Genomic DNA, 23,275 nt, shown 5'->3' with positions numbered 1-23,275 from the left:
TTCTCAAATTCTTGGCTTCATGCATAAAGTACATCCAGGCACCGCAGAGCGTTGAAAAGAATGGGGGTCTAAAAAAGTGGAGAAGGGGCTAGAACCGAATAAAAGTGGCTTGGCCGATTATTCATTAGTAGATTTTTGCATTCTTAGCAAAAAGTGGGGGCTATAGCCCCCAAGCCTCTTTTCCCCGCGGTGCCTGTTATCTCAAGAGATTTAATAAATATCAAATAATAACTTTCCTTCATCTGCGGTCGGGAGCCTCCATTAGCACCTATGCTCCATTAGCGCCTATGTCTGCGCCTATGTCTGCGCCTATGTCTGCGCCTAAGTCTGCGCCTATGCTCCGTTGTAAAAGACAGTAAATCAGTAACCAATGATGGAGAGTTATTTGTGATATTTAAAGATTTTTGTGTAAATATTTTAGAAAATACTAGGGGTATGAAACCTTGTTGTTGCTGACATTGATGACGATAAGGATATCTTAAAAAATACAAGAGCCATGCAAATGTTCAAGCCACAGTCCAATCTTTATAGCAGTTTTAGAATCTATTTACATAGAAATGGAATAACCGTTATAATGTGTCAAGGTGAATTGTGATAAAGGCTTTCTGCAAGAAGCGAAAGAGAACCAGTCACCATGATAATAATAAATATGATGATACAAAAAACATCACTATTAACTGCGGTGTTCCCCAAGACTGTGTGCTTGTACCATTACTTTTCTTACTCTATATCAATGGCTTATATCATTCTTCTAATGTTTTTTAATTTTAGCTCTTTGCTGCTTTTAACCTTTTCGAAGCATATGTAAAGAGAAGAACAATAGCTTTTTGTTTAGGGGCAATTCCCACCCCCCCCCTAAATAGCATGTTTAGAAGGTCCTGTTGCTACTGATGCCACTACCTTATTAGCTGATACCAAACTTGATGTTATCAACTAAAAATATAAAAAAAGAGCAGAATGGCTAATGGTCAGTAGACTTCCTTGAAAGCCCCTCTGAAATGTCTCAAAGTCAAACTGTCTTTTTACAAACCCAAGTAAAGCCAAGAAAGCTATTAACTTAAAATAAACAAAGAAAAGCTTTAGCAATGATATAATTTTACATATCATGGCTTCATAACTAAACTGACAATGAACTGAACTGGAAGTTAAACACAAAACAAAAAAGATCAAGATATCTAAAGGGGTCTAAGGGCATTGGAAATCCATATAGATTAAGAGGCTTTGTTAAAGCGTCTTAAAACTAACACGTGTTTATGTTTATGTACGTATATGCAACTTTCATTAAACATCATTTATTTTACTTGCTGTGCTTTGCTTAATATTAGAGTAAGAATTGTTATTTTCGCTTTGCTTCTTGCTGTTGAACACCCTGACTGGTTGTATGGCTAAACATATGGCCATGCTTATTGAACGCAAAACAATTTGTAACAACCACAAATGACGTTAGCTGCTTGACAATTCTTGGCAAGGCTATGATTTTTCCTATATTCTAGGAAAGGTCAGAAGACCTTGAAATTTAATCCCGTGAAATGAATTTCTATTATTAAAGTTATTGGAAACTTTACAAAATGTAAAATTCTCTAGCTATTAGGTGTTTCTATTCCCGTTACAGGTTCAAAGGAAAACCCAATTCCAATTCAACAGGCTGAATATAAATTATTGTTTTAAAGCTCAAAGTTGGTAATATTGGAGTCGACGAAAATGAGGTCAGCCTTCTTGTTAGAAGAATTTACTTGGGAGATATTCCGACATAAATTGAGGCCTTTCGTGGTGTCAAATGTAAAACGACTTACGGTTATGGTTACGTTAAGAAAGTTTTGCCGTGAGAAGTAAAGTTTTGCCGTGAAAAAAGAAAGTTTTGCCGTGAGAAAGTAAGTCTTGCCGTGAGAAAGAAAGTTTTGCCGTGGCACCTGTAGGCCACCGTAGATCTTTAATAAAAGGCGATCAAGGTTTTATCATATAGTTTTGAAAAACTCACAACAATGAGATAAAATGTTTTGTTGTGTATCGTACAGTCATCTTTCCGGTAGGAAACTCGTTACTTTCGAAGAGTTAAAAATCGGAAATCGTACTGAACCACACAATAAGCATGTTTTGAAGATGGAGGGTTCAAGATGATAGCGGGTGATGGCACAAAAAAGGAGAATTCACGACTTCCGATAACGGGGGCATAGGGGGTATGCATTCCGATTTTCGCGGAAAGACTATTTGTTGTAAATAGTTTGCCACTCCCAGCTCCCATTCCCTGGAAGTTGAAAAGTGGATATTCAATAATTCTAATTTGACATTTATTAAGAAGTGAAAAGTTATCATTTAGACAGACTGCAGATAGGCTAGCTTCAATGTTTTTTAAATCAAGAATTGTAATTTATTTCCTGTCAAGTCCGACAAAAAAATACGTCATTAGAAGAACTAGCGGCCTAATATTGCTGCCCATAGCTTTATCTTCATATAACCGTGTGTCTTTTAATCATCAACTTCTTCATAAGAAAAAGATATTAAATATTTGATGAAAGTGTTGGCATTTCGAAATCTCAGGATTAGCTATTCTAGCTACTTCTTTTGCCTGAATACATTATCTGGTTGCTAAAGATGAGACAATGTAAACATTTGCTCTGCAGGAGAAATCAAAGTTTGAATTTCGCGCTATTATCAATTTCGAGCCTGGATGAACACAGACAACTGTCGAGTGGTTAGTTGTTGCGGTAACAGCGGGTTCGGCATATTCACCACTTTATTGATGGTCAAAGAAGTAGGAAATTGACGGAAAAATAATTTTGTTGACAGTTTTATCGTCTGAAATGAGGAAGATAGAGGATCTTTTGTGAAATCTGATTATTTACATCAACGTTTTCGTCACCATGGCGGATGCTGCAGACAAGCCTAGGCCATCAAGCAAGGTTTGTTTGCTTTGGATTTTGTGAAAGATCGCTAAATCATTGGACGTAAATCTTTATTAATTTTAAACTTTCTTTAATTTTAATTATAAGGGCGGGGAGAATGAAAACTATTCATTCAACTTTGGTAACTTGATTTAGATAAAGAGTAGTAGTGGTGACGTATATGTTCCGCATTTGATTCAAATTTGCCATGAAAGTTTCAATTGTTATTTTCAGTTAACTATTTCAAACAAATTTGTTTATCTTACAACCTTAAAAAAGCGCTAGGGAAACCATGATTTTTCTTTTTTTGATTTTGCATGTAAATAAAGCTGTTGTGATTGTTCAATGTTATGGCCGTTTTGTGCAAATCTTTCAATAGATGACTATTGATTCTGTACAAACTGTGTCAACACCGTTGACCATAACAGGTATACGCCTTCTTTCTTCCCTACACACTCTTAAATCTGTCAGGTTGATTTGAATTATCATATTCCTAGCAAATCTAAATTAAAACTTTAATAACTTCTGTGCCATTAAAAGTTGTCTTTGGAATAGAAGCTGCTTTATTACTACGAAAGTTTTTTGCAAACCCAGTTAAATTTTAAGAAGTCTTCGGTTTTTCACTGGGCATGGCATTCTTTAAAAGATGAGAAAATCGGAATGAATAATAAAGCGATCATGTCTTAATAGTTTGAAGGTATTAAACCTTACTGAAAACAGATCCTGGCTAATAAATTTTCTAAGAATCAGTAATGGACATGAAACAGCTATGCATTTTCTGTTGATTTAATTCTCAAATAGATTTAATTTGACTCAATTTATATTAAAATTGATTAATTTCTTTAAAATGCTTTTTATTGTACTCAGCAACCTGAATATGTTGAGAAATAAACTCATTATGTAATGGTATGAAATCAGAAGCCAACTTTATTTAAAAAACTCAAAATGAAGACATTACCTTCCTGCAATGCTTAGCAGCTTGTTCTGCCACAGTTTTTTATTCCAATTAGTGATCTATTGAAATAAATAAGAACATTAAAATAATCAAGCTGTCTTTACCTTTCAGTTTGTCATATTTCAACCCAATAATATTTTGATATATAATAAATTTTCAAACTGTTTTTCTAAAAGCAGAGTTCTTAAGTGTATTGGAAACTTGGCTTCAAAGACAGAATATTGTGAGATGCTAAGACACAAAGTTTCCCATAAATAATTTTTTTGGCTTCTGGTATAACACAGCTTCTTATTCTTGATGCAAAACAATGTTCAAAAAAGGTTTGAATTTCTTATTTTCATCTGGACCTGAAAAAAGCTCTATTGTATCTTCTAAAACCCAGGGTCGTCAATGCTTCTATGTCAACCTGTTTTCATTTTGCTCCAAATCTTCTCTACTTCACTAAGAATATCTTCTGGAGATAATATTCTACATTTTAGCTCTACAACAGGCCATCATCTCAATTAGACTATTTTATCTTTGCCCTTTGATATCCATATTCAATTATTTAGTCAATAGAAATTCTTATTCAATACAACTGAAACACTAAAAAATGTAGATGTTTTATCCATCATATTGTGTGATGCAATCTAGGTGAAGCAGGTAATCAAGTCCTGGATATTAACTTTTCCTCTATCAATCTTTATTCAAGTCCTAATACATTATCCAGTTTATTTGTGAATGACTTGTGACCCTATTCAATTAAAGCACCTGTCTTTAATGCAGCTAGATTTCCTATTAAGTCAGGATTTCAAATTCAAAGGCAGATAATGGATGCTAGTTAGTATTTGCCAAATCATCAATTGTCTTCTTTGACTGCATGACACAAAAAGTTTCAAGGTCAAAGGGTTTGTGTCATAAATACTTTTGCAAACTCATTGGCTGGGAAATATTTGTGATGAAAAATTTCCTTTTAATTTTGCTTTAACTTTTTTTTCAAAGATGTAGGTTGTTTTGGGCAACAATGTTCAGATTTTGACCATCCAAGCATTGTCATGCACTTCTGTGCATATAGCCATATTGATTCATGTTCTCATTTTTCTGCTCCTTAAGCATGGTTTTCAAATATTAAACAGTTTCTTGTTTTGTTGAAACAATTTCCTAATACAGGAATTTTCGAATCTGGATCTTCTTACCTTTGCTAGGTGTTTCAATTTTCTAATTAATATGGTCATGCCATATTTACCTTCAATTCATTAAAGACAAAGCAGACAAAAATATAATAAAATACCTTGGTCATCTCATATCAAAGCTTCATAGACACCACAAGACAGAAAGAGTCTGCTTTGGCTGATACTTTCTGTTTCAGAAAATTAATTTCTAACCGCTAAGTGATTTCATGTATCACCAATGACAGTTCTAGTGAATCAAACCACAAATCATTCTGCTCTGTGAAAATCTATACATTTTTCATTTAAGCATTGTGGGTTGATAACATCTGTTTTCAAGATATACGATTCCCAGGTAAAAGAAAAAAATTAGAACTGCTTAAAATCTGCTCTTATTTCATTTTTTATCTAGTATTTGGAATTGACTCAAAACCATGGTTTTCCTATTGCCCTTGGCTTAGTATAACAGTGATCAAAATGAATATTGGTGTCTAAAATGTTCTTTTGTGATTTTCAGTGTTTTGGTAAATAAGGCAATGAAATACTTGCTATAAACGAGTGATGGTTGATAGAAAAAAGATTGGTTTACTGGAAACTCATTCAATGATTAGGGTCTTCTGTTTACACCTGAAAGAGCCTATATTTAGCAGATTAATAAAGCAATCAAATGGTCCAAGGCAGAAGGAGTTAGGTGGATTGGCATTAGTGTGGATTAATCGACCGTTCATGTTTGATTTATAATCTCTTGCATAAAACCTTAGCCATACAACAGGTTATTATCGTTTATAAGGTCGAATTCTGAACGCATACAAAGATAACAAGCTAACATGCTGAGTGGAACTAAATCGCAAATCCGGCAAAATAATCCAGAGAATTGGACTGCTAAACCAGATTTGTTATCGATTTCGCATGCAATGTTCCATCTGCTGGAGGCATAGCTAAACCAAAAATGCATGGTATAAGTCGAAAAAATCCTGATATTGTTATGTTGAACGCCCGTTGTTCCGTTGATAACACATTTGAAAACACGCTACTTATTCAATTTGAAGGTTCCGTACTATGCCAACACTTAAAAATACAAGATTGAAGTAATATGTAATTTACCTCCGCAAAGCCGAGAAGTTCCCAATCAATTGATACCTTTTAACCTGACGTAAATAAAGACATGTAACGAATAGCATAGATAATCACTGATATTTATTAACATTTAATACTTATATTTATTGCTACCTATTGTGTAAAATACCGATTTCCGTTTCAAAACCATAAAACGAAGAAGGAATGCCAAAGACAGCTATTAATGCACTGCCCTTCGTTGGGGCCATGTTATCACTGTGTATGTTAATGAAGTTAAGCGTGCGATGTGGATGATTTCTGCACCTTTTAACGCGTAACTCTTAGGGATGGATTCAAGGATGGGGGGATGTGCTAGATAATGATTGGATTTTGGTGCCACAACCTCCAGCCGACTGGAAAATGATGTTAACGCCCATTTTTATGCGTCATTTGTTGCTACTGACAACAAAAAATGTTTTTTTACCTAATCGAAGCAGAATTTACCAAAGGATACAAAAATATTGGGGGTGTGGCACAAGGGAGGCTACGGGGGCTTAACCCCCCCCCAATAATTTCCTTAATGTATGCAAAAAATCATTCTTGCGTTATAAGCATGTTAAGCCCCCCAAAACGTTTTAGCCCCCTCAATCTGTAATATGCTTTGTGGTCCTTGTGGGCACAAGTTGTGTCGCAACCCCACAAGTTGTGTCGCAACCCGACTGTCTTTGCTATGGCTTTGTTATGTTGCAAGTTTTTATAATGCAAGAAACATATTTTGAAACCCTGTCTTTTTATCGTGATTGTTGCTATTTTCTCTTGCATCCTCTGCGTAGGGTTTTTCCAAATTTACTGTGGAAAGTGTAATGATGGTCCTTATGCGAACTGTTAAAAGTTTTTTAATGTAACAGAACAAAAGATAATTCAAATTCAACCCACTTTTTGCTATTTAAAGCACATTCGTTGAAATGTTTATGACACAATATTGAAATTTATAATGCTAATTATGCTAATCATACCGCCAATCGCCATACTAATTATGATGATAAATGCAGTTAAAGGTTTGTAATGATGAAGGAAATGAAATAATTTCAAAAATATGAAGTGACATTATTAGGATTTATAAATAACCACAGCATTTGTACAGTATGATTGGTATGAAGCAAGGATAAAAAATAATCGAGATATTTTTGTATAAACCTATTGATTCGTTCACCTGTGTGGCTGCTATGCCTTCCGTTTTCCCATATCTTCCATATGTTGTTTGCAAGCTGAGTGATTTTGCCAAACTCACTGGGTATTGTGTAATAACCAACAGTTTCTCTACATTCGCAAGCGTTAACATCATTTGATCGTTGCAGGAAATTTTGTTTTATAAACAAAACAGTAAATTCCCAGTAGTAGTAAATAAACAAAACGACTAAGAATGTTCATATGAAGATCTGAAAAGGATTTACGAGAGCTAATGACTGCAAATATTTATTAATATTTTCCCACAAAGAACAGACAACAGCTCATTCAGTAAAATACCCATAAAAAGAAACTTTATGCAGCTGAAATTTTCAAAAATTGTGTACAATTAGCAAAGTTGTTTAAAGCATAATTAAAGCAGATTCACTTCTTTCTTTAGATCTTTGTTTTGTTGTTTTTCGTTTATTTTCTACAATGTTGTTTTTCGGAGAAGACATGAATCTCCCAGTAATATGTGTAATTTGCAGTTAAAATCCTTGATGATTATTACATAGAATGATATTGCATTGAACCATCAGAATGTAGAGACCATTTGCTTCTTTGGTCAATACCACAATTTGCAAAAGTTCACCTCTGGTACTTTTATTGTGGTCCACAGTTTTTTGTCAAAATTGTCTTCCTCTTCCTCAGTGGTAGGATGAATTCTTTGTGGATTTTTATATCGTTTGAAATAAGTGAAACTTCCTTTAAGGAGTTCTGTTTGGAGTGAAAAGAAAAGTGTTCTTGAGCAGTGAATCTCTTTAATTTGCGGTTTTCATCCAATATCTGATTTCTGTTATCTTACCAATTTCTGATTTGTGCAGAACCCTTTTAGCAAGAATGAGATGCATCTTAGTAGATTCTTTCAATGGAAGTAATAACATATATAGAACAAATTCAACGTTAACAAACATAAGAATAAAACACGTAAGGTGTGATAATTGCTTTGAAGTAGACGTGAAAATACCTATCTATAGTGGTCCTTAGCTTTTCTTGGGAATAACAAAGGTTTTTTCTGCGCAGTTTTTCAAACTTACAAAAATTGGAACAGCTAATAGGTGGTTTTACCAAGGTTATTTGTTTCTTATTGTTCGAGAGAAGTTTGTTTCGTTCCATATATTATTGTACTGTAAAACTCCGATATCCTAACAAATTATCTTATACTTAAATTTGTTTTTGGCACTTTATCCACCTTCGCCTTTAACGCAATCTCTGATTCAGAATGTCTGTAAGCAAGCAACTTTACATCTATGTCAAGTAAAATTTCCTTGGGTATTTGGCAAAACAAAGGATACCGACTTCATATTTCCAAAACAGTTACATTGTCTGAAATTGGTGTGGCCTAAAAATCTAGATTTGCAATCATGCGCTGTTCCTTTTTTCGATGCTGCAGCTGCTAGCACTTGCAAGTGACTCGCTGCCGACGATAGTGCATTGGTTCTCCCGGATAGAGGATTCAATATTCCTCATTCATCTTTACGAAATATGTTTACATTAATCAATTGCCTTTGCAATCATAATAAGATCAAGGTGGATCATTAAATTTTAATGTCGGTTAGTCGGCTCAGCCTCACATATACTTGGCTTGACAGAGTTCAGTGGCAAATATGGTGGTAAAAACTATAGAATTACTATCCGTAAGTTTGTTTTTATCTTTATCGCCAGGCATACTCTTAAATATCTCTTTTTTATTGCAATGTTGCATTCTTCTTGATGGTTTCCTTGTTTGCATTGCTCGGTGGGTTAGGCGAATGTCAATGCAATCCATGGTACCAATCAACAAATTTGTCATTCTCTTTGAAAAGAATCCTCTGGACGGTATTCGTCTTTGAATAATTTAGATACTACCTAGAAAATATTATAAATATTCATTGAAACTTGGAAAAATTGTACTTAACACATTTCAATGTTTAAACGAGAGGAATTGTTACCACAGAATATTCAACAACACTTTAATTTAAACAAATTGACTTAAAGGCGTTCTAAATTTGTTCCAAGTGTCCCTCTACGTTCATTTTACCCAGTTATTGACATAAATTAACCTTGCTTTATTCATAAATCTGTTTGAAATGCTTATGAAAAGTATTGCTTACCGGTCTATCAGTGCCATATACCGTAGAGGCAGAGATGTACACGCAATTTGTTTTATAGAACAGGAACGTTCTAAGTTGCTACTCCGAGTTTGACGTTTAATGCGATCATATAGCAACTGCACGAATTTAATTACCTGATGATCGCATTAAGCGTGAAACTCGGAGCAGCATTCTAGAACCGTTCTGCTCCAAACGCCAATAGCATATTCCAAAAACTATATTGTTTTGCCTTATTTTGCTTTCTAATCGTTATAGTATTTTTAGGTTACTTGGAGTAACAGATATCGATGTATGTTATTCTGTAAATTTTAAGCATCGAGGGTTAAGCTCTCTCTCTCAAGAAAATCATCTTCTCAACTAGGAATGGGCCTATGCAACACCGTAAATACACTTCTGGCAATGTGATACACTCTGAAAAGTCTACTGAGAACGGTTTACCAGTTATTCACTTCTGCGCATAATGTATGCACTTTTAAAAAACAGCCCACTTAGATCTTGGTTTTCACTTCCATATAATTTATATTGTATTTGTACCTAAACTGGTGTAGTGTTTTCAGAGCAGAATTGCCGAAAATCAGACATGTTTTTTTAGGATTGTTTAATAAAATTAGTAAGGTTGTTGAAGGGCCCTGCTTAGTGCTCTTAAAGGGTGTTCTAAATAATGTTTTGGTCCGTTGGGCGAGCTGCAAATATTATCCAAATTTCTGCCAGAATGATACGACAGTCTGAAACTTACTTATTTGTACACTTATCTTCTAGATTTAAAGAACAAATTTTTTCACTGTTTGTTTATATAGAAATACTTTGAAATTTATATATTCCTTCCACGAAAAGTGCTTTTATGTTGCACTAGAAGTTTTGATGCTACCACGACTTTGCATTGACATGCCTCCAAAATTGAGACATTATTAGTCTTGATTTCCGTAACGCAGAGTACGGTGACTCCCATCGGTGATTTTTCATTGGATCAAATTCTGCTCAAAACAACCACCAGAAATGCACCAATCACTTGCTTGTTTGTGAACCTCGGTTATACCGCTTTTTGTCATATCAGCTACCATTACTTATCTTTTTCTAATGTGTTTGGTGTGTAGAACACGACGGTTCTGAGTTGCCATTCATAGTTAAAAGTTTAAAGCGATCGATCACCATAAACAATAACGATATCTATCGAAACACTATCGATATATTAGTTACCCGTATTTCCGAAATCAATACAGTAACCAATTTGTAATGATAAGGAGGGGGCTATAGCAAAATGTCCGGAGAGACAGGATACAAGTATAGTGAAAGTCAATGGGTCGTATAAGTTTTGGCTAGCCATGGGGTACCGCAAAGATCTGTTCTAGGGCTTCTCTTATTCAATATCTTCAATCGACACTTGTTCATGCTTGTGACCAATGAGAAATTTAAACCCAAGTGTTATGAATGTGATTTTTACGGAAAAGAAGACAAATTATTAACTCAGGAATTAAAATACACCATTCCTGAGGCGCAGATTATGGAATAGATTGTCAAATGAGATAATGGATAAGATAGCCTTTCAACTTCGAGAAGCGTAGAGAAATGTGGAAAGAGGAATTTTTAATTGCAGGCTACGTAAGAATATATGAAATAAACGGGCTTCGTTGATTCAAAAAGAGTAAAAACAGTATTTATAAATATTATTACTAGCTTTCTATGTTTTATGTATTTATTTTACCTTTTATACTTCACTTTATTAGCTGTAAATAAACTAGTTTTTGGCAGCCAACTGTAAGTAAAATTGTTACCAATGATAGTAATTATTCCATTTGTTGTGGCTTAAACCTTTGACGCACATGAAAATGCTGAAAAATGCACCTAACAAAACTGAAGAGCACTTAGGAAAATTTAGATTGGCAAAAAGACCAAGCCGTATTTGTGAGTAATGTTTTCAATGCAGAACTTAGCGAATACACCTGTTACAGAATCAAGTGATTGCTGCATTGTGTATTGCTATCAAGCATCAGCTTATAGTTAAATTGCTGCAATCTTTTGTAAACAGGGCAGCTATGAAAGCTAAAGCTAATTTTGACATATGCTGTAGTAGCATTTAAAAAATTAAACAAAAACAGATTTGAGTCTATGGGGATTCAAATTTGTATCTCTTGTCCACCAGGTTTTCCAAAATTGTTGTTCAAGGTGATTCCAACTCTTTTATATTCTAAAGATACTACCTAGAAAATATTATAAATGTTCATTGAAACTTGGAAAAATTTTATTTAACACATTGCAATGTTTAAACGAGAGGAATTGTTACCACAGAATATTCAACAACGCTTTAATTTAAAAATTGATATAAAGGTACTCTAAATTTGTTCCAAGTGTCCCTCTACGTTCATTTTACCCAGTTATTGACATCAATTAACCTTGCTTTATTCATAAATCTGTTTGAAATGCTTATGAAAAGTATTGCTTACCGGTCTATCAGTGCCTTATACCGTATAGGCAGAGATGTACACGCAATTTGTTTTATAGAACAGGAAGGTTCTAAGTTGCTACTCCGAGTTTGACGTTTAATGCGATCATAAAGCAACTGCACGCATTAAGTTACCCGATGATCGCATTAAGCGTGAAACTCGGAGTAGCAATTTAGAACCGTTCTGCTCCAAACACCAATAGCATATTTCAAAAACTATATTGTTTTGCCTTATTTTGCTTTCTAATCGTTATAGTATTTCACAGTTATTCACTTCTGTGCTTTTACAAAAACAGCCCACCTAGATCTTAGTGTTCACTTCCATATAATTTATATTGTATTTGTACCTAAACTGGTGTAGTGTTTTCAGAGCAGAATTGCCGAAAATCAGACATGTTTTTTTAGGATTGTTTAATAAAATTAGTAAGGTTGTTGAAGGGCCCTGCTTAGTGCTCTTAAAGGGTGTTCTAAATAATGTTTTGGTCCGTTGGGCGAGCTTCAAATATTATCCAAATTTCTGCCAAAATGATACGACAGTCTGAAACTTACTTATTTGTACACTTATCTTCTAGATTTAAGAACAAATTTTTTCACTGTTTGTTTATATAGAAATACTTTGTAATTTATATATTCCTTCCACGAAAAGTGCTTTTATGTTGCACTAGAAGTTTTGATGCTACCACGACTTTGCATTGACATGCCTCCAAAATTGAGACATTATTAGTCTTGATTTCCGTAACGCAGAGTACGGTGACTCCCATCGGTGATTTTTCATTGGATCAAATTCTGCTCAAAACAACCACCAGAAATGCACCAATCACTTGCTTGTTTGTGAACCTCGGTTATACCGCTTTTTGTCATATCAGCTACCATTATTTATCTCTTTCTAATGTGTTTGGTGTGTAGAACACGACGGTTCTGAGTTGCCATTCATAGTTAAAAGTTTAAAGCGATCGATCACCATAAACAATAACGATATCTATCGAAACACTATCGATATATTAGTTACCCGTATTTCCGAAATCAATACAGTAACCAATTTGTAATGATAAGGAGGGGGCTATAGCAAAATGTCCGGAGAGACAGGATACAAGTATAGTGAAAGTCAATGGGTCGTATAGGTCTTGGCTAGCCATGGGGTACCGCAAAGATCTGTTCTAGGGCTTCTCTTATTCAATATCTTCAATCGACACTTGTTCATGCTTGTGACCAATGAGAAATTTAAACCCAAGTGTTATGAATGAGATTTTTACGGAAAAGAAGACAAATTATTAACTCAGGAATTAAAATACACCATTCCTGAGGCGCAGATTATGGAATAGATTGTCAAATGAGATAATGGATAAGATAGCCTTTCAATTTCGAGAAGCGTAGAGGAATGTGGAAAGAGGAATTTTTAATTGCAGGCTACGTAAGAATATATGAAGTAAACGGGGTTCGTTGATTCAAAAAGAGTTAAAACAGTATTTATAAATATTATTGCTAATTTTCTATGTTTTATGTTTTTATTTTACCTTTTATACTTCACTTTTTTAAGCTGTAAATAAACTAGTTTTTGGCAGCCGACTGTAAATAAAATTGTTACCAATGATAGTAATTATTCCATTTGTTGTGGCTTAAACCTTTGACGCACATGAAGATGCTGAAAAATGCACCTAACAAAACTGAAACGCACTTAGGAAAATTTAGATTAGCAAAAAGACCAAGCCGTATTTGTGAGTAATGCGGTCAATGCAGAACTTAACGAATACACCTGTTACAGAATCAAATGATTGCTGCATTGTGTATTGCTATCAAGCATCAGCTTATAGTTAAATTGACTGCAATCTTTTGTAAACAGGGCAGCTATGAAAACTAAAGCTAATTTTGACATATGCTGTAGTAGCATTCAAAAAATTAAACAAAAACAGATCTGAGCCTATGGGGATTCAAATTTGCATCTCTTGTCCACCAGGTTTTCCAAAATTGTTGTTCAAGGTGATTCCAACTCCTTTATATTCTAAAGAAATTATACACTTGCTTTATAGAGGGTAATCTAAGATTGATTAAACGCTTTATATCAACGTTCATGTTTCGACTGATATTCAATTGCCATATTATTTGTTTATTTCATGTTTGATCAAAAATTGATTCAACCACAGCGCAACATTCACTTTTCCTTGAAAAAGTTATTATTTTCTACGTTGTATCAACGTTCTATGACCTGTCACGCTATACTTCAGAACTGTTACGCGTATTTTTCACATGTTTTTCTATTTCATATACACATTTCACTCGCTAAACCTTGGTGATCTTTGAGACCTTTCTCTTTCATTTCTTTGAACTCCTATAATGCAAAAGCGTTTCATTGACACATCTGCACGAGGCTCGATCATCCAATGCAATGGCATGTTTTCCTCCTTTTATCTTCATTAGAAGGGCAGCCTTTATTTTCTTCCTATACTTGTTAGCACCTGCTAATCGCCTAAAATGAATATTTAAATCTTAGATTGAAAATGATTAAGGCATCGGAGCAGCTTCATACCGTCAATCCATATACCTGCAGAAAGACAATGGTCGGACACTTCTGTTTAGCAATTAAATTTTCATTGAAAATCGCACTATCTTCATTTGCGTGAGGAGAGTCCATTTAGGCCAAGATCAATTAGAATGTAATTGAAGCAATTCATCTAAGACTGTAGTCTTGCCAGAAGTCAACCACTCTGCAGCCTTTAAGGCAGGCTTCTGCTGCCTCTTACTAGGATAAAGTTCCCAATGGAGATTCCAGGATAAACAGCACTACAGGATCATCATACTTTACCAAAAGAATATCCTGATATGAAGAAACGTGTGCGGCTCCGTAACTTTGTGTGCTGGCCTGGTTTCAGATCTAATAAAGGAATATACTATGAAACAGAATACAGTGACAATCGGGTAAAACCTCTACTTCGTTGAAAGAATTCTAACCACATTTGTCTTGCATTAAACCTCTCTTTAATTTTTACTAAGAAAGATTATCAGCAAGCAAATCGAGATTTAGACTTTTCACAGATGTTGTTTCTATTATAATTGCTATGATATCTTCTTTAAATGCCTCAGTCCTTTGGGAAACAGGCTCTTCATATTTCTTAATCAGTATGACAAGACGAGTTGAAAGCCCGGTGAATTTTAATTGAGCCCAGGTTAACATAAGCCATAGTCACATTTTGAATTGCTGGCCAGCTTCCAAGGTCTACTGAGTATTGAGGCTTTTTTATTTAGTCAAATTATGTATGTTTTCTTTTTTGATGGATAGTAATATTTGACGTGATCTGTTAAAAAGGCTTTACACGTTTTTAAGGAAGTATATTTATAAAAGCTGTCAATAGGAACATTTTGTCAGGTACCCAGGTTAGCTTACGATTTCATTATGAAGGTCTTGATTTTAAGTCGTAATTTTTTTTAATGCTTCTATCTGTTCATCGACATTGTTCAATTCATCGGCTGGATGCAATGTTGACCTGCGATCCCTGCAAAATCGCAGAGCCCTATTTTAAATTTTCGCAGATGTGCATTAATACCCAAATCCACTTAGAAACCTAATGGATCAATACGATTGTCAGGGCCAAGTCAGGACCTCGGTTTAAAATCTCTGTCAGATAGCAACAGTACCTGCTAAAAACCCAGGGAACAGCAAAACGCTCTTTTTCCATTTTTTAAAAAAAATTTTCCTGAAAGTTTGCAGTCCTTTTTTCACTTCCTTTTCCTCCGGAAAACAGCACGGCTGCAGAACTATGTTGGAGCTTCGGTGATCAAGCCGCCCCGGAATTTTTTTCAATTGTATCGAATTTTTTAGTATATAGCCCTAGATATGCAACACATCTTATTTCAAATTGCAAATATTTCTCTAATTATTGGCTTTGAAAATTTGAGATAATAAACGGGCATTTCTAAAAGTTTATATATTTATTCGAATATTCTAATCATACGATTTTTTTTCTAGAGCAACACTGACGATCTTTCCAAAGTAAGGGTGAGTGTCTTCTCGATGAGCTATATGTGTTCGAAATTATTTTGGTGAAGAAAATCGCCACCATGAAATCTTGATACATTAAAAATTATTTTTTGTATTTGACCCAATTACGTTAAATGAGCCATTGGTGGCCTTTTCTTTATTTTGATACTTATTTCCTTAATTTTCTGTCTTTTCTGATTTTAACGTCATATTTTTAGCCTGCGCCCCAGGCCACCAATGCTGCCACATTTATGGACTGTACTAAATTGATAAATATTCTATCCAGGCAGAGGGCTGGGTCTAGTTTATGAAAATAATTTATGCAATGAAATCACTGAAATGTTGCATGAAAAATCCTCGAAGAAATATGCACTGAAACAATACAGGATGTAGATAGGATGGTGCATGAAGCGTTTAAAGTTTTGCAAAGCTGGAACTGTTGCCGTTTTCAGCTGATTGCATAATTTTGGAGGGTTACATAAATTACTACCGAATTCTGTTGGAAACTGCAGACAGGATATTTATCAATAATGCACAGTGTATCACTCCACAAATGTGGCAGCATTTGTGGACTGGGGCGCAGGCTATATATTTTCAGAATCGTGGTTTAAAAGGTGGCTATAATGTAATCAGAACCTGGATTGTATTCAAGGGCGTCACACCCACCCAATATTATCTCAGTAGGAAATTTCGGGCAAAATCCGCTCGGTGGAAGAAACGCTTCAGGTATTTTAGAGACCTTCTGTCATGAAATCCATAAAGGATCAAGCAAAGGTAGTTCTTCCGCTTAAAAGAGTGCATTTCTCAGGGAACTGGAAGCATCAATATTCAAATATTTTCTAGTCCTTCGGCGGTAACCGTTGTGCCGCCTCGGGTAGTTACTATATCCTTTGCCCGTCCTGATATGCAGATTTGACAAAACTATTAGGAAAGTCCGTTATTATCGTAAAAAAAATTTGCTAATTATATACAGAGTTAGATTGACAAAACGTATTGCAGAGGTTTCTGACAGCAACAAAAGAATTTCAGGCAATAATCTTTTAATCAGGTAAATTTGTCATCCACCCCCCCCCCCCCCCCCCAATCTCAAAACAAGGCTTGCCTCGCGCGTGGCCCTGATTGTACTTGATATGATCAATTTTTGAACTAAATGCCAGTACCCAGAAATGTTTTCACAATAAAAAACAAACATTAAGAAATCTTGATTATGTTTCAATTATGTTTCGTTTATAGGTGTTTTACGCCTTTGCCATTGAAATTTTTGAAATCCCCAAACTTACTTTCGATAATCTGTTTGTTAGGACATAGAGGAGCTGCACAAGGCTGCAAAATCTGGCGACTGCGATGTCATCAAAAGTTGCGATTTCAAGGCACTCAACATCGATGGAGTCAATTCTGTAAGTAGCGATTTGTTATTCATGCCAAAGAAAATAGGCACCATCTAGAAAAATCAGTGATCGACTGATTAATTATTCTGTTGATCAAGCAATGATTTTATTGTTTGGATTGACTTTAGTTGTGTTAGAAAGATAACACCTCTCTAAGACTAATGAAATGAATAAAATTTGACAACATAATGTATTGCTTAATTTTTTAAGTAGGTAAATAGTCAGTTTGTCTGCAGTTTTTAACGACCTGATATTTCGACAAGGGGTGTAACCTGTATTAGCATACAATTATACTCTGTAAGAAACATTATGGATCTGATCCGTTTGCTTCAGCGCTACATACATAGACGGGAAAGCAAACATTATAGAATGGGAGAAGACATGTTTGGTTGAGAAAATGGAGCTGGAGGGAGAAGCAAGGGCAGGCCCTTGGGTTTTTGAGGGTATTTTTTGTCAAAGAAATACCAGTTATAATAGACGACGAATTTGCCGTGAATGCATAAATCTAGAATTAATAGAATTCTCTATTGTCAATGTTCCTAAAAATATTCAGTGTAATCAAGCTATGGTAGGGCCAGTGCTGTACGACCCCGTTTCAAGCTGCTATCCCAAGGCCTAATAGCTTCGACAACTCTTTGGTATGCTCCTACAGCACAAAATTATAGTTTCTAATTCTTTATGATTTTAGAGGTATTTTGAAGTTACACTTGATAATTTGAAATACATGCAAAGTGGCTGGCCTTGTGTAAGCTAAGGCCTAAGGGGTCTTGTGTTACATCACCTTGATCTTCCTCTTCAGAAGACTGAAAGTGTCAAAACCCAGCGTTTAAAAAACCAAAGGTTACCTTATTCAATTGTCATTCAATGAGTCAGATTTCAAGGGCTTCGAGAAGGATAGCAGTTTTGTGGTATGATAAGCAAATTTGATACGCGAATGATTATCCATTGAGTTCTTGTGGTTTTTATGTGTCATATTACTCGCTAACTTTGTCACTCTCCTATTGCAGAAAGGACTTACTGCTTTGCACTTGGCTTGTCGAGAAGGCAACTTTGACGTTGTTGCAGAGCTGCTGCAAAGGGGCGCAAATATTGAAACGACTACTAAGGTACTGCCCGTTTTATCTTGTAAAATTTGTATCATCAAATTAACTGCAGCCATAAAATAAGGTAGGGCGTGTCTGCCTAACAAACCTTGTCAATTAGAAGTATACTCATTTGTGTTGGCGAAGCATTAGAACAGTGCTTTTTAAACGAGCACAGGTTGTTAAATTATAACCTTATGAAACATTATGCCGGGTTCAAAGACCATTTTTATGCTATTTGTCTCCGGCTTAAACTTTAAGGCATTTAGTGAGTTGCGTTTTATCTGTTTTAGTGGATAAAGCAAGAGGCTCTCTGCTGCTCATCTCAGCTCGAGCTAGATTTCGCAAATGTCTTAAGATACAGTCTATCAGCCTCTCCTTCTCGTATATTGTGTCAATCATGATATGCAAATTGTATCCACAAGCTGTTCTTTTGTAGAAAAAGTGATATTTTATTTTGAAAGGTTGTTAATTTGTTTTTCATACTTTTGGGGTCGGCCTACAAACACGCGAGCCATCTTGACAAGTTTCCGCCGTTTTTCCGCTTTACAAAGTTGAAAATATACCTTGACAGGTGAATTTCAAGGTGAAGAAAAAACGTGTATTCCAAATAGGTGTACTTTGTTATTCCCCAATGGATGCATACTGAGACTAATAAACAAGTAGACTAGATCAAATTGTGCATTGAACCTTTGTGGTAATTCAGAAACATTTCTGTTGGCTCTCGTATTGCTTTTTGCTTATCACCTGTCTATAATTTCTGTTAAGTTTTATCTGCACCTCGGTTAAGTTCATCTAACTTAGAGCCCATTAGTGAAAATTGGGTGATTACTTTATGAAGTATCGTTAAGAAATCAGTTAACCTCAAAACCCATTCTATCTTTCCGCTTGCCATGGCATACTGATCTTGTATCTCCTGATGCGGTTAGTGGTGCATTTTTTATTCAATCAAAAGTTAGCTCTACTTCCGCATGACATGCAAATATTCAAGCTAATTTAATAAGCTCTCCCCCCGTAGCTTTCCCCCCGATTCTCACGATCTTCAAGTAATCTACTAATTTTCACGGGGGAGCTGCTTAAGCAGTTTTGCTTGATTGACAGGTAATTCAATGCGCAACGATCCATGTCCACCCCAGAGCCCTGGTCAGCTATTTGTCTCTTGTCTCCCTTAAGATTAGGATTTCCTTACAAGACCTTTTACATTTGCTAAAGATATTGGTTTTGATGTAAGGATCTTTTTATAGAAACGAAATTCACCCTTGCACGTTGCTGCGCTTGGAGGAAAACTTGAAGTTGTGAAGAAGTTGCTAGAACACGGAGCAGATTTAAATAAACTTGCGGAGGTATGTTCTTGATTTCCATTTTTCTACAGCACACAAACCCATTCCACCCTTGTTTGAAGCTGCATGCTCGTTGTTTGTGTATCTATTCCCTGCACTCTAATCGAGTGCAATCTTGCAGACAGAACGCTCAATCTGCCTTTCACTAAAGAATCTAAACAGGGTGATGTGAGTATTTGGGCTAAACACCCAGAATGCTTGTTAAAAGGAATAGAGACATTCATGGGCGTGGCGGATGCTTAGGGTTTAGAGGAGAGCTTAATATTGGATCTCGCCATTGCTACCTCGAGATAGAACTGCCCGAATATGGTCTGAAATGCCATTAATTTTGCCTGATTAGAGCACTGATCTATAAAAAAGACTGGATCGAGCTTCTAATGTGACCCGAGTGTCGCTATCCGAGAAGAGGGCCCCAGAACAGCCCATGCTAGGAGACGGCCTTAAGTGTCAGTCCTAGCAATGTTTTCAGCTGCTCTGGCCTTGTTCTTTCTCAGGACTCATACACACAGCATTACAGCTCTCACTTATTCATATCGTTCAAGTATTGTTTTTGAGGAATGGCTTCCCGCTATTGTTTGGGGCCCTCTTTCTTTTGAAATTGAACATGCTTCAAACTTTGGTGTTTCAAGACAATATGAAGCTCGATCCAGTCTTTTTTATAGGTCAGTGGATTAGAGAGGCTGCAGCATTCTCAGCCCCAGTCTCGTACTCCTATGGAGAAATTATACGAATGAGGTACCCTTATTTGCGCTGGTTTTCTTAGGCTTCCAACTTTAGCAAATCTCCACTCATTCTTCATACCATTCTGTATTTTGTGAGTTTTGTGATACAGAACAGACAAACTACTTGATGATTTTTAGACAGTCAGTATGCAAAATGAGTTACACCCAAGAAAATAAACTTTTATTAAACACACGGACATAAAAACCATACCCATGCTTGGTTGGTTTTTAAACTTTGCGCTGTATCAAGTCCAATGTTGTAATATATACATTTAATTTTAGTAATTTCTCTGTTAAAAATGGTGAGTCTTTAAGGGGTGTATGGTGTTTAGACCCTCTTTTGTCGTGATTATTATTATTTTTTATTATTTTTGATTTATTATTTTTAAAAAGAGGGAGAAGGGCGGGGGCCATGGCACCTCCCTTTTTTTATTTAATTAATAGAGCTTTTTTACAGAATCTTTTTAATGGGTCTTTCATTTGCCCTTGGTTCCCCGCACTTTTCAGTTTGCTTCAGAGTCTCTGCGTTCAGCACAAAATATAGAAAAGGAGCACAGTGAAATCTGTTCGTGCTAGCAAAAGCTTGAACTGGATCACGTTTGATTGCGACTGTTGTTGACGCCGCCGCCAATCGCACCTGGTACCATGAAATCCTTTTCAAGGAGAAATCAAGCTAGTGCAAGCTACGTAATGTCGTCACGCTTGTTCTGTAGCTGCGTATTTTATCCGTTTACTACCACGCAGGCTAGACTTATTCCGCCTGGCAATAAAAGAATACAGTTGACTAAAATTTTTAGTACGGATAAAACGACTCTGTGTTGGATGAAACTGCTCTGCGTTAGATAAAACAGTGGATTTTGTCGTCTTTGAGAAACAGCAGCTGACATATCCAGCTTCATGCTGGGTTTCGAAGAAAAGTCAATAACCAGGTTCGAAACGATGTGAACGCAGATCTCTCTCACTCAACATGAATACACAAGAGAGAATCCGGAGAAGACAGCACTTCAAAGAACTGCAAATCGAGCGATTTTTGTGGCCTAAATGCTGCAGATGTCGCCTACAAGCGTAGATCATCTCGTGGTCTAATGACCAACAGCTGAAAAGTGATTAAACGAGACGTAACGGAATCTGGACGCAAGATGCTGAGGTTTTTCAGGAAGAGGTTGAAAAAGAAACATGTTTATAGGATTCGGGTATGGCGTATTTATCATCAATTTGATTTACAGTGTAATCATTTACAGCTGCCTTCGTCTATACACGTGCTCTTGGTGGGAGGAAACGTACAAAAATTCAGCCAACTTCTGCTGTCCCTTTGGAGGCGTCTGTTCACTGTGACCGTAGCCGGAAAGGAAACTTGAAATAAAACTTGAAATGTAGTCCGGGGTTTTATATTTGTGAAACGGTAACCTCGAAGACTGCAATTTAATTTTTCGTGCATGCATCATTCTTGAGCAGTTTCCCAATCTGCAATAAATTGTATCCAAGTAGCGGTTTTCTAACCTCCAAACAGATATTGGTATCTATGGCAACATCATATAATTTGATGCCAACTGGTTTAATTCCGGGGAAAAAGCTGTGTAACAAGGAACATTGATTTTAATTTTTCAGGCATTGATGTCCCACTCAGGAGTAACAAGGGCAACTGTCCGCTTAGGAAAATGCCGAGATGTCAAACATGTGTACAGCTAAAGGGGGTTTTGGCGTGGATGTACCCGCATTTTAGACTCAAGTTCTGAGTAGCCATAGCCTGTCCCTTCCCCAAATTGTAAAAGAAACGAATAGCCTATTGTTGACATTTAGAATCTAGCAATTTGTCAGCATCCTTGTGAAAACATGTTATGATTTGTGTTGTTTTAAAGGATTTTGACGCAAAAATTAATAAGTATTGTTGATTTCTTATTATCTCAGAATATTGAGTCGCGCTTGCAGCATGCATACTGTTGTACGTGGCTTTTCAATTGGAAAAATATTATAGTTCTCAGGCTGAAAGCCATTCAGATAATCCTGCCTTGTCCATACCATGTCTTGGTTCAATTTCGGACTTTTCTTTACTTCGAATTAAATTCTTTCTGATAGCTAGACGTATGGGTGGATATCAATCACTGTCAATTATCCATTCTTGACTGAGTTCTGACACTGCCAACGAACTGTGTATTTTGAAAACTCTATAATCGTTTTTTGTAAATATGCGCAATTTGAATATCTCAACAATTTGATCTTCTCATTACAAAGGAAATTAATTTTCCAAGCCTTTTAAAAGGTGGATGGTATCAGTGAAACATCAGTGCATCTTCCCTTTGAATAAGAAAATCTTTTAGAATGTTTCTAGAGGACACGGTTAAGCATAGCAAAAAGAATATAACTTTTGCTACTCCTATTAAATTCGTAACGTTATTTATTTACAGTAGGGTCTCGATGATACCTTTAATAAAATGTGGAGACGGAGCTTGTTTATAATTCTAAACAAACAAATTCTTTCTACCATTTAATCGTGTATTTTTTACTGACTGCTAAGAAATTAGAGTCGGTAGAGTTAAATCTTGGGAATAATTGGGGGAGAAGCATTGTTTGGTTGTTTGAAAGCAAGACTGTGGTCTATTTTCATTTAGAAATTATATATAACACCTTTTATTCGACTGCTATTTCTGTATCAACTTCTCTTGAAAGAGCTCATAATGGCTTTTAATAGCTTGGAGAATCTTTGAAATTTTTATCGGTTGTTGCAGATATGGTTTTTAAATTAATCTTGTGAATAACGTAATTTGTTGGTATTTTAAAATATTATAATGTCAATCGCTTCATCTTAGAATGGAATGACACCTTTATACATGGCTGCGCAAGAGAATCACATTGATGTTGCCAAGGAACTCCTCGCTCATGGTGCTGACGCGCACCTCGCAGCAAGTGTACGTATCAAGCCTCTTTCAGGTCTTAAAATTAGGCCTATGCCTCGTAGTAATAAGCTTGCA

At 35.7% G+C, this 23,275-nt stretch overlaps 1 protein-coding gene across 3 annotated transcripts in view; it reads left to right on the top strand.

Moving 5' to 3' along the window:
• Positions 1 to 2,653: 2,653 nt before the first annotated feature.
• Positions 2,654 to 23,275, top strand: part of LOC135689348 (uncharacterized) — a 61,357-nt gene continuing 40,735 nt past the window's right edge. The window contains exons 1-6 of one of the 3 annotated variants that reach the window (XM_065206525.2): positions 2,654 to 2,900; positions 15,763 to 15,792; positions 17,076 to 17,171; positions 18,170 to 18,268; positions 19,489 to 19,587; positions 23,114 to 23,212. In XM_065206525.2, the coding sequence (XP_065062597.2) occupies positions 2,862 to 2,900; positions 15,763 to 15,792; positions 17,076 to 17,171; positions 18,170 to 18,268; positions 19,489 to 19,587; positions 23,114 to 23,212 (462 nt within the window). In that variant the 5' untranslated portion in view covers positions 2,654 to 2,861. The other 2 variants (XM_065206524.2, XM_065206529.2) reach the window with 2 other exon arrangements.

The sequence above is a fragment of the Rhopilema esculentum genome, chromosome 5, assembly GCF_057945365.1.
Source record: "Rhopilema esculentum isolate cy_ngs chromosome 5, ASM5794536v1, whole genome shotgun sequence".
Classification (NCBI taxonomy): domain Eukaryota; kingdom Metazoa; phylum Cnidaria; class Scyphozoa; order Rhizostomeae; family Rhizostomatidae; genus Rhopilema; species Rhopilema esculentum.
The sequence above is the reverse complement of the archived record's forward strand: the minus strand, read 5'-3'. Positions and strand labels throughout refer to the sequence as shown.